General features: G+C 41.9%; 1 protein-coding gene across 4 annotated transcripts in view; it reads right to left on the reverse strand.

Moving 5' to 3' along the window:
- Positions 1-14206, reverse strand: part of APC (APC regulator of WNT signaling pathway) — a 170372-nt gene that overhangs the window by 15332 nt on the left and 140834 nt on the right. For all 4 annotated transcript variants that reach the window (XM_006272098.4, XM_019484432.2, XM_019484436.2 and 1 more), the window contains 5 exons: positions 11112-11490; positions 10030-10125; positions 5241-5380; positions 4100-4177; positions 1953-2069 (listed from right to left, as the gene is read on the reverse strand). In XM_006272098.4, coding sequence (XP_006272160.1) covers positions 1953-2069; positions 4100-4177; positions 5241-5380; positions 10030-10125; positions 11112-11490 — 810 coding nt within the window. The remainder of the gene's footprint in view (positions 1-1952; positions 2070-4099; positions 4178-5240; positions 5381-10029; positions 10126-11111; positions 11491-14206) is intronic.

Below are 14206 nucleotides of genomic sequence, written 5' to 3' on the forward strand. Positions count from 1 at the left end.
CTGGGTCAGCACACCTCTCCCCCACGCAACAGCTCACCAAAATCCCTAAGCGGCCCCATCCTGTCTGCCTGGCCGTACACCCTGCCTGCAGTGGGGTGACATCATGGAGCCAAGACCCAGGGCAGAGCTGGTGCCTGCTGCAAGGGTGTGCGGGCAGCAGATAACAGCTCAGCTCTGCTCTTGCCTGGAATGGGGCTGCAGGTGAGCGGGGAGTGGCATCCAGGAACAGGATGGATGGGTGTGCAGGTGCCTCATGATTCCAGCCTCAGCACCTGTGTATCCCAGCCTCAGCACTCCTGGATGCCACTCCCCCAGATCTCAGCTCTGGCCCCATCCCAGCAGAGCTGTGATCTGCCTAAACATCCCTGTGATGTGTGCTGGCTCTGCAGGCAGGAGCATGCAAGGAGCAGATTGCAGCTCTGCTTCACGATTGGCCAAAATGGGGCTGTGGGTGGGCAGGGAGTGGCATTCAGGAGTGGAATGGGTAGGCGGGCAGGGCCAACGCTGGAATCGTGGGGCTCTGGCCCTGTGTTGTCACCACCCTGTGGTCTCAGCCCCAGCTCTGCCTGCCCGTCCCACTCCCAGATGCCACTTCCCCAAATCCCAGCCCTAGCTCTAGTCCCATTCTGGCCACTGCCTGCATGCCACCTGTGATGGGCACCAGTTCTGTGGGCAGGGTTATGCAGGAAGCAGATCATGCCTCTGTCCTGGGTCCCAGCCCCACACTGTAACTGCTTCACGATTCTGGGGTTTTCATGGAAACCAGCTGGGACCAGCACAGCCAGGACACATAGCTAGGCTGATGGGATAAGGCCATGGGTGGGCAGGGAACTGCATCCAGGGCTTGGTCTGGGATCCTGGCATGGTAACTGCAGGGCTGGGGCCGGGGCCAGGCCACAATCCATTCTCTGCACACCCCTGCCTGCAGAACCCACATGCATCACAGGGGCATGCAGGTAGTGGATCGTGGCCACAGCCCCACACTGTCACTGCCCCGTGATCCCAACCTCATCTGCCCATCTTGCTCTGGAACATCACTTCATGCCTACCCCCAGCCCCATCCCATCCACCCTGCCCTCATGGGTCCCACCCTGATGGCAGCTATAAGGGAGACTCACTGGGGTGCCCAGGCAGTGGGACTGGATCCAATGGTGGCAGCAGCCAGGAGCTGGTGCTGCTGGGAAGCAAATCCAGGTGTCACGCTGCTCTGCCTCTCTGGGCACTTGGGGGCAGCAGGACTGGCAGTGCCACGGCCTAGGCTGCCGCCTATGCATGGGTTGGGCAGGATCAAGGAACCTGTTGCAGGCCAGAAGATCCCTTGGCAAGCTGGATCCAGCCCGTGGGTAGTATTTTGCCCACCCCTGGTCTAAAAGCACCCTCCAACTGTGGATGCATATAATAAGCAGTCAAGCTACTTCTAGGAGGAGAGTACATGAAACACTACAACTCACCACCAAAACACAAGTTGCATGCAAGTCCAGTCAGACACTGAGCCACATAAGCAAAGAAATTTTAGAACCCTGTTTGATGGAGGCATGTACTCTTGTCAGATGAAATACCAAAAAGCAGCCAAAGAAGCTAAGCAGCTGATGGCAAATTAAGCACTGAAAGTGTGATCCTGGGAGAAAAGAAAAGAGGGAGATTTGGGGACTGGAGATTTGCTGGCTGGAGAAAGCTTTGGAATTTTCAGCAAAGGAACTGCCTTGTGCTTGATTCCTATTGTGCGTGTGGGAAACAGTGCTTGGGATCAATGGTTTGCAATTGAACAGGATTCCAACAAAGAAATACTTGACTCCATCAGCGTTTTTTTTCCTAATGGAAACAAACTAGAAGAACCTGAATATTTGGCTAATGGCTGAGGACAAAAGGGTAACAATATTTTTTTCTCTGTGTCTAAGAAGAAAAATTCATACAGGCCTTTAAAAATGCACTAAATCTTTTATAAACTATACCTTTTTAACTTCCAAAGCACATTCCATCAAAGCTTTCACGCTTCCAACTTCACGCAATGTCTTTTTACTGTTGACATCTGCTCTCCAGGACAAATTCCTCAAAACACTTGCAATGACCTGCAAACATAAAAGGAAAATACATCTCAACATACTGAGTTTTTCACCAGATGATATGATGACCCTTTCCCTTTACAGCTTCTGAATGGAAGCAACAAGTTTGGAGTTCTTTTTCACACACTGGGCTAGCTTGTACATTAAAAGTTTGCTCCTATTTAGTGTCCCTCTAAAGTGGGTTTATAGCTCAACAAAAATATATGCATCAACAAATATTTTCTTTTGTCTTTTGGGTACGAGGAAGAAAAACGTTGTAGAACTGGAATGATCCACTAGTTGAGAAACTGAATGGTAGCTAAGAGTTCTACTCCACAGTATGCTTTCTCTGACAGCAGCTAGTACTCGGGAATGGAAGAACCCCTACAGTAGACAGTTGCAGAATAACCTAACCCAGCCAATTTGTAGGTAATTATGCCCTGAACCATGAGAACCTATATCCCTTATAAAATAGACAGGTTAGCATTTAACTATGGATGGCCTAATTATCCATAAAAGTGCATAATCCTTATTTGAACTTCACTGGGTCCTGAACATCAGTGCTATTTTGCAGGAACAATTTCTAAGGTTAATTATTTGCAGTTTAAAATTTATTTTTCATCTCCCTATTCTTGTGTAAGGGCAAACAGGAGTACACAATTTGTGCCTTTTACCATTCTAATGTGCTTATACAACTATCATGTCTTCATTTCTGTCTTTCCTATAATGAACAGTCCCCTTTTCAATTTCTCTTTAAATACCTCTCATCTATTTCTATGCTCCTTACATTTCTGCTGTTGTTCTTCCCACTGAGAATATATTCTATACAGAACTATATCTAGTATTCCAGGTGTAGGCATTAAATAGTTTCAACATTATTTTCTAACCATTTTAACAGCTTTTAAACTATTGTTTTTAAACTACTGCTTCGCAGTTTGCTTTTAACTACTGTTGTTTGCCTTTTAAACTATTGCTTCATAATGAGCAGAATCTTCCATTGAACTGTTCCTGCAATAAGCATCAAGACCTTTTCTCCTGAGTGCCTATAGCTGGTTAACTCAAGAACGTGTAAGAATATTTTAATTTGTTTCTTCCAACAAGCCTTACCCTGAATTTGTCATAGGCACACATTCTTTGATTTGATATATACTTCCATTTCCTCATAATCTTCTCTACTTTTGATTACTTAATTTAACTAATTCTAAAGATGTTGGCACCATGCTATTCACCTTCCTTTCCAGATTATTAATCCATACATTTAACATCTGTCCTAATATTAAATCAGAGGCTCCCCACAGTTATCTTTCATGGTCTCTTATCTACTGTCTCATTTATGATTATTTAGCTTCTCTAGGAGGTGTGACATATTTTGTCAAAGATTTCTTTAAAGTTTAAATCAATTTATCTTTAGCACTGCTCCTTCATCCACTGTTTTGTTGTTTTTCCTTTCTAAAAACTGTGATGATTTGTTCTTTTATATGTTTATCAAAATGGTTTTCAATTCTATTTTTACTTGCAATGTCAAGTAGTTTTCATGGTACTGAAGTAAGATTTCTTGGTCAAACTCTCAGGATCATTCGAAATGCTCTTTTAAAGAAATGTCTATTTAAAAATCTTTGAAAAAAATTCTTTATGGAGGGTCAAGACACTGGACTAGATGCCTTGGTGCAGCATGGACACTTTATAACATACTGTTTGTAGAACAACCTAATTCAGTATAAGGTAGAATATCCCTTGAAGTAGAGACTCTGCAGCCGCTATTTACTTTCTTTCACCATATGGGAAATGTCAGAGAAGAAATATGCTTAAGATACCCCCAACTGCAATCTCAGTTCCTTGGGACCATAAAGCATAAGAAAAGGCATGAAGTCAACTATGAATGGAGGAAGAGAAGAGGGTGTTAAGAACAGATGAGTGGGAGGAATGTAAGAAATTAGAGAAGAACATAGTGCAAGCACAAATGCAAAGTTTCACTATGATGTGATGGAAGACAGAGCAAATCAGTGCAATGATTCTTGGAGGGGAATGTTTCCTTCTCAAAGGAAAAAAAAAGTTACCTGCTGCAAGTCTTCACTCTCAGATTTTAACTGGGCAACGAGAGCTCTCATGCAGCCCTTCATAGAACACAATGTAGCCTTTCAGGGGAAAAAAGGGAAGAGGCTATTAAAATATACAAAATGACAGATGTACACAGTTCTCACATAATAAACTAGTCACCCCTGCTGATTTGGGTTAAAAAATAGCTCAATGTTACTGGTTTTTCAGTTAGACATTTAATTTAAATTCTCCAACCACTTAAAACTTGAGTATGATTTTCAGGCTCAATTCTGAGAAGGCAGGAGCAGCATAGATCTACTAATCAATTATTCAAATTTTATCTTTCTAATAATGGGTCCAGGACCAGACATGGACTAGTCTTGAGCTCATTCTTTATATGTCATTTGTTTGCTAAATCTGAGAAGATAATTACTTATTATCTACTTAAATTTTACTCCAATGAGTATGTTTTTTACTCCTGATCATATTTTGTTTTAATTAAAAGCTTATTTTGTTCTGCATCCAAGAACACTTTGAATCATTTAATCTTGGCCTGAATAAAAAAAATCATTCCTTACATCAGAGGAAAAATGAGATTATTAACAACTATCAACTTAAAAACATTATATCACTTGCACAAGTAATTAATTTGATAAGATATAGTGCAGAAAAACAGTCAAATGTATTTAAAATACTACTTTCATAACAGTTGCACTATTCTTTGGCTTGACAACTAGCATTACAATACTCTGTATCTGGGTCTGTGTGGTAAACTCAAATCTATGGGGCTAGAAAAACTTTGCATAATTTTCCAAGAGAGGTGTGTAATTTAGTATCAATTAAGTCTTCGTTTGGGAATATGGACTATATTAATTCATAAGAAAAAACAAGACAAAAAATCCAAAGAAACCAAAGATTCTGATCCCTAATTTAAAGGTCAACTTGAACCCAACAATTTTTGGAACAGAAGTGCTATTACATTTTTTAATGGAATGTTTAGTCACTGGTGTTATAGCCTACCAATGAAATGTCACAGCTGTCCCGTGCCCCTTCTATAAACTTGCCTTGGGGATTAACCATCACCCTCTCACTTTTCTGACTCAGAAATAAAATTATGTTATAAAATGTAAAATTATGTACAAAACTAATTTCAAAATATACCTTGTTTGCCACATCTCCAAAAGTCAAGTTTGTCAAAGCCATTCCCGCATACCGTCTTAATGTAACACTGTAGTGGTCATTTGTTAGCCCATACATTTCACAATCCACTTGCAACAGTTCTGCGATGGCTTGTAAACCTCCTATACGATAAAAATTATAATTAAAGGCAATACTAGAAGTGTACCATCTACCATCTTGTACCATCTACACTTTTCCCAGAGCCTGACGAAGGGACTTTGATCCCGAAAGCTTGCAGAAAAGGACAATTTTCTTGCCATTTTCCAGTTGGTCTAATAAAAGGTATCATTTTGGAACCAAGAGTTCTAGTTTTTTTATGTCTTTTTGTCTCAGACCAACACAGCTACCAAGTACACCCCTGATACTAGAAGTGTGGCATTTTTGGTCTTCCTTCTCCAAAGTACAGACAACACAAAAATAGCTGTACAAAATAATGCACCAAAAATGGTGCAAAATAATGTCAATAAAGTACATACATATTTTAAGCAGAACTGATAAGAACATCTATAGCTGAAACTGCCTAAAAATTTCTGCTTTAAGACTCAGTTTTTAGCTGATCAAAAAAATATCAAATGTATACCATTCAATAAGATTTTTTCCATTCCATGCATCTCTCTCTGGGTGATTCACTTTGGGAGAGCATGGTACTTTCATAAATGGCGTGGCTACTTCTGAGAACAAGATATGGACTAAATACATTTTTTAATAACCATTTCACTGGCAAGCATACCACCATGTTTTGGAATTTAAAATTGGTTGAGGCAGGGGTGAAAAAGCTCACACTCTGCTAGCACAGTTGTGACTTTCGTTGTCCCTGTGAAAATCTTCCAAAATCTAGCTAAGTTCCTAAAAATCTAGTTAGCATATGCTCAGTAGAGACTTTTATAGATACCTAAAGATTTAATCTGTACTGAGCATTCCCTATTCCCAAAAAGCTCTTACATGGCAACCAGACTGCCTTATGGGGACAGTGATGACCAGCTTCCTAGGTGTGCAACAGCTCAGCAGGACTAGTAACACTGTTTCTCCTCCCGTTTGCCAGGGGATACCTCTTCTTGGTTGTCAATGCCTCTCTATTTATTCCGAAGCAGTAAAAAGCAAACAGAAGAAGAACCTGGACTCAAATGCAGAGGAGCATGCCCCAGGTTGGATTTGGCCCGCAAAGAGTCTCGCAGTCTGGATCCAGCCCGGGGCCCCAGGTGAGTTTGCCACCAGCTTTAACTAAAGTGTTAGAGGTGTGTACTGTGGATCTAAGGATTCTAATAGTGCAATGATCTATGTGGATGGCCAACATACTTCCACCTGATGGATCTTATACTTTTTTCAGCTTGTTTTTTAAAGCCTTAAGCCCAAAGCAACTATGTTAAAATTATTTTGTTTGCAAAGTCAAGCACTCACAAATTACAAAATGGCAGATACAAGGTCATCTTTGCAATTCTAATTCAGCCCTCTTGTTTGTGTAAATTATGATTTTTTAAAATTATATGGGCATATATTTCTTCCTTAGGATCTCCCCTGCCACAGTCAGGTCACTAGATGAACCACATCCTAGGAATGAATTAAGGTTGTCTACTGAGGCCCATTGCCTCATTTGTTGCAGAAGCTGGAAGATGTATAATAAACAAGGCAGGGGACAGCAAGAAGAGGAAGAGTCCAATGGCTTAGGCATAGGAATGTCACCCTGGAACAGAGTGCCATCTCTGTCACAGAGTTCCTAACATGATGCTGGGAAAGTCATATACGCAAAAGTTTTTTTAATAGGTAAGGCATTAAAAGCCAGATCCAAATCATTCTCAGAGGTACCACTATTTAGGCATTGAAAAGTCTGGATTTAGGCTTCTTGCCCCAGAAAGGTGATCCAAATTGCTTGTATTTGGCAATGGACAGATAGCTGCCTCCAAAAAGCAATCCAAAGCACCTAGGAACTAGCCAATAAGAATTCCCGGCACAGGAATGTATCAGAGTTCCTGCCCATCGTATACTATGGTGCAAACATTTGGAAATACCAGGGAGGATATTCATGATTTTTGCAATAAATACAGGCTTTGGAGTATGCACATTAAAGTAAGCTTTGGACCACTGGTTGATAAAAAATGAAATACTGAAAATAATTCTCCATCCAGGAAGCACTCCTATATTCTGTACTTTTTTTTTTCCTCAGTCTACTGAAAACAAGCTATCCCATGCACACTTTCTCTAAGAAACATGTGCCTAAGTAATTTTAAGTACAATTTTTTCAGTTTACAAGGTAAAGTTGCCTGCTAAAAGCATATTGGGTTAGACTCACAGCCACAATGCAGCTGCTTTGTATGCATCTACCTAGAGGATCTGAGCAATGGAGAATTCTCCAAGCTTGTGAAAGTCCTTCAAGGGTCTAGGGCTGCCAGCCAGTTCCTGTAACACTTCCTCTCCCAAGATCCAACACATAAAGGAGTTTGGCGGAACAAATGGGAAACTGGTCTGGATGCCATATTACGCTGATCCTCTGCTACTACACAGTGCCCCCAGACCAGTGACAGCCAGTATAATAGAGACCTCCCTCTTCACTTCTTTATCTATCTTGTACTGCATATTGACCTGATATTCACTGGTCATCCTTGCTTCCACCCCCTGTGTACATCAAGCATACAGTTCAGAGAATTTGGGCCATCAGTTCATTTTAAGGAAGTAATTTATGCTTACTGTAACAGTTGTTCTTTGGGATGTATTATGCACATAATATTATGCACATGTATTATTCCACATACAGGTACACGTGCACCTCATATCTAATCAGAGACTTCTAGTTATGGTCCCTACAAAGGTAGCATATGTGCCCTTGCCTGTCCTTATGCCTCTGGCTGGGGACAGCACTGTCCTCATGTGGGCTCTCAATGAGAGATCTGACTTGGATGCTCTAGGCCAGAGCATGGCATGAGAAGACTTTTTGCTTGGCTCACAGGCCTCAGGGCAGACAGTGGGAGAACCACAAGGGGCAGCCCCTGCCCCTTCCTCACTGTCCACCAAGGTGCACATGCACCTGTAACCAGTAACAAGCCGGGCCGGGACTCCACAGACCCTGGTGCAGCTGCTAGCAGCCTCCCTGCCACCTGCTGCGAACAGCCTGGGCTCCATGGTGGGAGGCAGGATTCTGTCCAGAACCTGAACCGGCTGTGGGGGAGCTGGGAAGCTGCAAGCAGCTGCACTGAAATCTGCAGAGCCCCAGCCTGGCTTGTTGCTGGTGGTGGGTGCACGCATTCCTTGAGGCAGATGGTGGGGAAGGGGCTGGGGCTGTGCTGCCACAACAAGAATAGGGCTTCTCAGGGCTGTCCATCAATGGCATGCTGACACCTTACAAGTCAAGGCTGTGGGTGTTTCTGGCACTCTGACCCCTGCTCCAGGCACTCATGCATTTGACTGAAATATGTACATGTACCAGTTATCTCTAAGTAGAGGTGTTACAGAACAAAGTAAATAAATGTGGGTACATCTAAATATGAGCTTTACTGCAGAGCTGATTAATTAGCTCTAAAGTAAAACATCACTGTCTACACATGCGCCCGCGTTAGGGCACATTAAATCAACTAACTCCGTTGTAGGATACTACTATCCTACAGTGGAGTAGTTATGTGTGCTGAAACGCATGTATAGACAGTGACTGTGGCTGACTGGGGCATGAGAGTGCTATAGTGCGGGGGCTGCCTGCCAGGCAACTCCATGCTGTAGCACCTTTGTGCCCCAGCCGGGCCCTCCACAGCATGCTGAACCAGGGTGGAGCAGCCCTGGGCTGGCAGGCTGCTGCCCGCCCCTGCCCCCCGCAACAGGCCAGGTATGGGCAACGTGCTGTGGTCTTGAATGCACATGTAAATGTTGCACCTGGGAGCAATAACTCCAGCACAAACTGCACCAGAGTTTATTGCTACATGTTAACTGCATATGTAGATGCACCCTGTTTGTCCTAAAATACACCATTAAATAATGGTGTATGTTCTTTGCACAGTCTGTACTTGCTGCAAACTGGAGTACTATGCATGCCAAGCCACTTTCCAGGGAAAGAGAATGAGGAGCCTAAAGGCACATTTGAATGCAATATATACATGTGTGTGTGCAAACACCGCAAAGATAACTATGAATGACTTCAAAGAAAGTCTCAGTGTAATGTGTGCATGATGAGTATTTATGAAGTGTAAAATGGGTACATCCTTCTACTTTACCCAGCAAGTGCACATGTCAAAGCACAGTTCTCTTTTCATCTGATGAGATCAGAACAATTAGAATCAAGACTATGCAGAACACCTGATGATTACTACTGCATAATTCTTATTGATGAATTCTTTTCCCCAGAGAAATAATATGTGCTTCTTAATGCTCATTAAAGGTGGCTGAAGACCTGTGTACACTAATAGGCATGGAACAGACAAAAGGGCAAGTTTGTGCTCAGAAAACATGCCAACTAGGGAAATAGGGTCGTCTCCATGGAGTAGTCCAACCCTTCCAAAATTCCCAACACGTGGTTTTCGTGGTCTTCCAAAATTGCCAACTGCATCAACAGCCACCAACTGTGATGGCAAATCAGTTAATAATTCATCAAATAAGAACTGGGTTGAGATCACCATATCATTCCAACAGGCTCAAAAGAATCACCTGGGGACAGGGTCTTTGACCTAAATTAACTGGAGATTTATCTACACTTGTGGCAAAATTGAACAACTTATTGGATTTCTATATAATATACATGAAAGCACAGTTAAAAACTTCTAACAGATGTATATAGAAAAATATTTGCTCTTACCAAGCTCATTCATTGCATGCCTATGTTCTTCATCAAATGAAAGTTTCATCAGAACACACACTGCAGGACAGATCTGATGGTCAACTGGAGCTGGCACTGTTCCAACCCACCCGAAAAGGAAACAATTAATATTTACTTGGTCTATTAAAAAGGTGTTGTCAAGATAATATACCTTCAAGGGAATGCAATTTTAAAGTAAATTTTAGTTGGATTACTGAAATAATGCAAGAAAAGACTAATTAATTGTGCATTCTAATGAAAATGATTTGTGGACAGACTTACACATACGTATAACCAAACTTCTAGATATTTAATTTCTGGTGCTGCAAATATTCCTTGTAAATAGGAATTTCCACCTGATCAAACAAGTAGATTTTGAAGGTTAATACATTTATTTGGCTAATTAACTTGACAGTGGGCACTGGTGGAAAGAATGGAAACGTTTTCCCTTAAATCAGAAACAATGTTAGAAAAGTTAAATTGATACTTTACATTTTTTCTCTGAAAAAGCGCATTTATTTTACAGTGACAATACTATAATAGCTTAAAATTCCCTGATCTATCATACACAGGTTATCCTTAATAGTTGCATGCATTACATTGAATAGACTGGAACTAGACTGCTCTATTTGTGCCCTTCTAAGACCAATTTTGCCAAAAAGAAGAAAAAAAAAGGAGATGCATATCTCCTTAGAATATCCCTCTCTCTGAGTAAAAGATTAGGATTTTAAAAACCATTACATATTCAACAAATACAGTTACCATGAATTTTAAAAACAAGTTCATACAGAGTACAAAAAAAATCTTAAGAGTCTGCTTAGAAAAAGTACTAAAGTCTACTATTTAAAGAACAGTATTTCAGAAAGAGTGTATAGATAGTATGCATTTCAGATATGGCATCCTGTTTTCAGGTATTACTATAAGTTTTTTTTAAATTACCATGAAAAAGACTGTATATAATCTATATGTTACAATCTATCTACATGTACAAACACAATATACACATAACTGAAAATTTAGGTTAAAAGTTAAATGCTTCTATAATATACTGCTAATATTTTTTGGGCATTATGATGACGTACTTGGATTTTTGTCTTGGTCCATGCCTTGTTCATGCGCCTCCTGCCATTCCCAACATGTTTCACAGTAAGCCCGTATCTGTTCCAAAAGATGGAGCACACGGATTTCCCGTCTGCCTCGCTTATCATCAGGCTGAGAGTGAATGATGTTATGCAGTGCTGCACTGGCTCTGGCACGGGCTTCCTTACTGCCCCGGGAGTTTCCTAACAACACAGAGTCTTTATCGTTGCCATGTAAAAGCTGGATGAGGAGAGGAAGACATCCAGACTGACGCATGGCTATGCAGCTATCTTGGGAGCTAGACATAGCTAGCAAAGTTCGTGACATGTCATCCTTATCATGAGTACCAAGCATTGACAACAATGAATACACCATTTCCACCTGTAAACCAAATAATTAAAAAACTCAGTTACACTTTTATTTAAAAAAAAACAACAAAAAACCAGAACACATAATAAATTAAACTTAAAATGAAGTGATGGGTGGTTTATATGAGCAAAGAAGAAAATTACTTTAAAAATTGTGGAAAAATGTGTACTGCTTAGAAATGATTGCATAACTACTATTGGTTCTTTGTTGTTTACAACATTAATCATAACTGCACTTGGTAGTAATGTAGATAGAATAAGTGAGTAATATTTGACCTGCTTTTATTCATCTTTACCCCGATTAGTTTTAGATATTCATTGTACTAAAAGATTGAAACAGCACACTAATGAAAATGTGCTATCCAGTAATACTTTTGTTTGAGAGTGCCAAGATACATTTACTAATAATTTTATCTCTGAAACAGATATACATTTTCACAAATCATATTTTTATGGAAAGACATATCTCCAGTGCCAAATACCATGCTACTGAGTGAGTTAAATATAGCTACCCTAGACAAAGATTTGTAAGGCCGAGAACAATTGTGTTATTAATGTTGTAGTAAAAACCTTAATACAGATATATTTTAATTTATTTTCTCTAAAGATTTCAAAATCACAGCTCAACGTTGCTATAATAAATGTTTTACACATTTTCTGAATGGGGCAGTTTATTTACAGATAACAAATTTAACGGATAAAATGGTTGTACACTATTATGAATAAAAGCAGTGAAAAACAGCTGTTTAATATAGGCAATATAAAATACTGATCTTTTATGATTAAGACATTGGATAATGTTCCATACACACAATAAATTCAGAAGAGCAAAAACAGATTTCACATCAAAATGTTACATTTTGGAGGGAATCTCTTGAGGGTTGCATAATGTAGCAGTTAATTGGCAGCAGCTCTGACCTGTCCATTTGTTTTGGCTTTGGTACATAACTTAAATTGTTCGATTTCACTTTTGACAGAACCATCCAGTGATTTTCAACTAGGATGCTGCAGTACCCTGAGGTGCCACGAGACCCTTTTAAGGATGCCATGGATTGCTGCACAATAATAGCACTGTTAGCTGTGCAAACACCTATATATGATTCACAATATCAACACAGAGATTTCAAATAAAGAATCCAGGGGGCTAAAAACATTCCAAGTTCTTTGCTACAGAAGAATTGCTTTATTATCTTTCTGTGGTGAAAAAACGAGCAACAGCTAAGAGCTAGTATTTTCTAAGGAGTGCATCAAGGCTAACAAGGCATGCCTTGAGTTTAAAAATGTTGAGAATCACTGGAAAGATCTGACATGCAACATATCATCACAATCCTATTAGAAAGTCCCCAAAAACCACCAAAGACCCACAGTTTTCTCTAAGTGGGCTATCCCAGTTGAACAGAGAAACAACAGTGAACACCTTTCTGTAGAACAAGGGTGGGCAAAATTGTGGACCTGGACAGCAGCCGGACTCTTATTTCCCAGCAGCTCCTGCCTGCATGGCTGGGGCCAGTTTCTATGGAGACCCCAGCAATGACTGCACCATGACAGTGTGGGGCTGGGGTTTCTGTGGAGACCAGCCCCAGCAGCGATGGCAGGGCGTGTGGCAGGGCAGGGAGCTGCTCTGGAGCCAGGGCTGGGATCTTGCAGTGGAGACAGCATAGTCCAGAGCTAAGGCAGAGCCATGATATGCTGCCTGTATGCCCCTGCCTGTGGTGTGCAGGCTGCAGATCACGGCTCTGCCCCAGCTCTGGACCACGCTGTCACCTCCACAAGATCCCAGCCCCTGAGCAGTTTCCCACCCAGCTGTGTGCCCTGCCAGTGCTGCTGGGGCCGGTCTCCATGAAAACCCCACCCCATGCTGTCACATAGATTCATAGATTCATAGATGTTAGGGTCGGAAGGGACCTCAATAGATCATCAAGTCCGACCCCCTGCATAGGCAGGAAAGAGTGCTGGGTCCAGATGACCCCAGCTAGATGCTCATCTAACCTCCTCTTGAAGACCCCCAGGGTAGGGGAGAGCACCACCTCCCTTGGGAGCCCATTCCAGACCTTGGCCACTCAAACTGTGAAGAAGTTCTTCCTAATGTCCAATCTAAATCTGCTCTCTGCTAGCTTGTGGCAATTATTTCTTGTAACCCCCGGGGGCGCCTTGGTGAATAAATACTCACCAATTCCCTTCTGTGCCCCCGTGATGAACTTATAGGCAGCCACAAGGTCACCTCTCAACCTTCTCTTGCGGAGACTGAAAAAATCCAGTTTCTCTAGTCTCTCCTCGTAGGGTTTGGTCTGCAGGCCCTTAACCATAAGAGTGGCCCTTCTCTGGACCCTCTCCAGGTTATCTGCATCCCTCTTGAATTGCGGCGCCCAGAATTGCACGCAGTACTCCAACTGCGGTCTGACCAGTGCCCGATAGAGGGGAAGTATCACCTCCTTGGACCTATTCGTCATGCATCTGCTGATGCACAATAAAGTGCCATTGGCTTTTTTGACGGCTTCGTCACACTGCCGACTCATGTTCATCTTGGAGTCCGCTAGGACTCCAAGATCCCTTTCCACTTCCGTGCTACTCAGCAGGTCATTCCCTAGGCTGTAGGTGTGCTGGACATTCTTCCTCCCTAGGTGCAGCACTTTGCATTTCTCCTTGTTGAACTGCATTCTGTTGTTTTCTGCCCACTTGTCCAACCTGTCCAGATCTTCTTGCAGCTGTTCCCTGCCCTCCGGCGTGTC

This window comes from Alligator mississippiensis, chromosome 3, assembly GCF_030867095.1.
Source record: "Alligator mississippiensis isolate rAllMis1 chromosome 3, rAllMis1, whole genome shotgun sequence".
NCBI lineage: Eukaryota > Metazoa > Chordata > Crocodylia > Alligatoridae > Alligator > Alligator mississippiensis.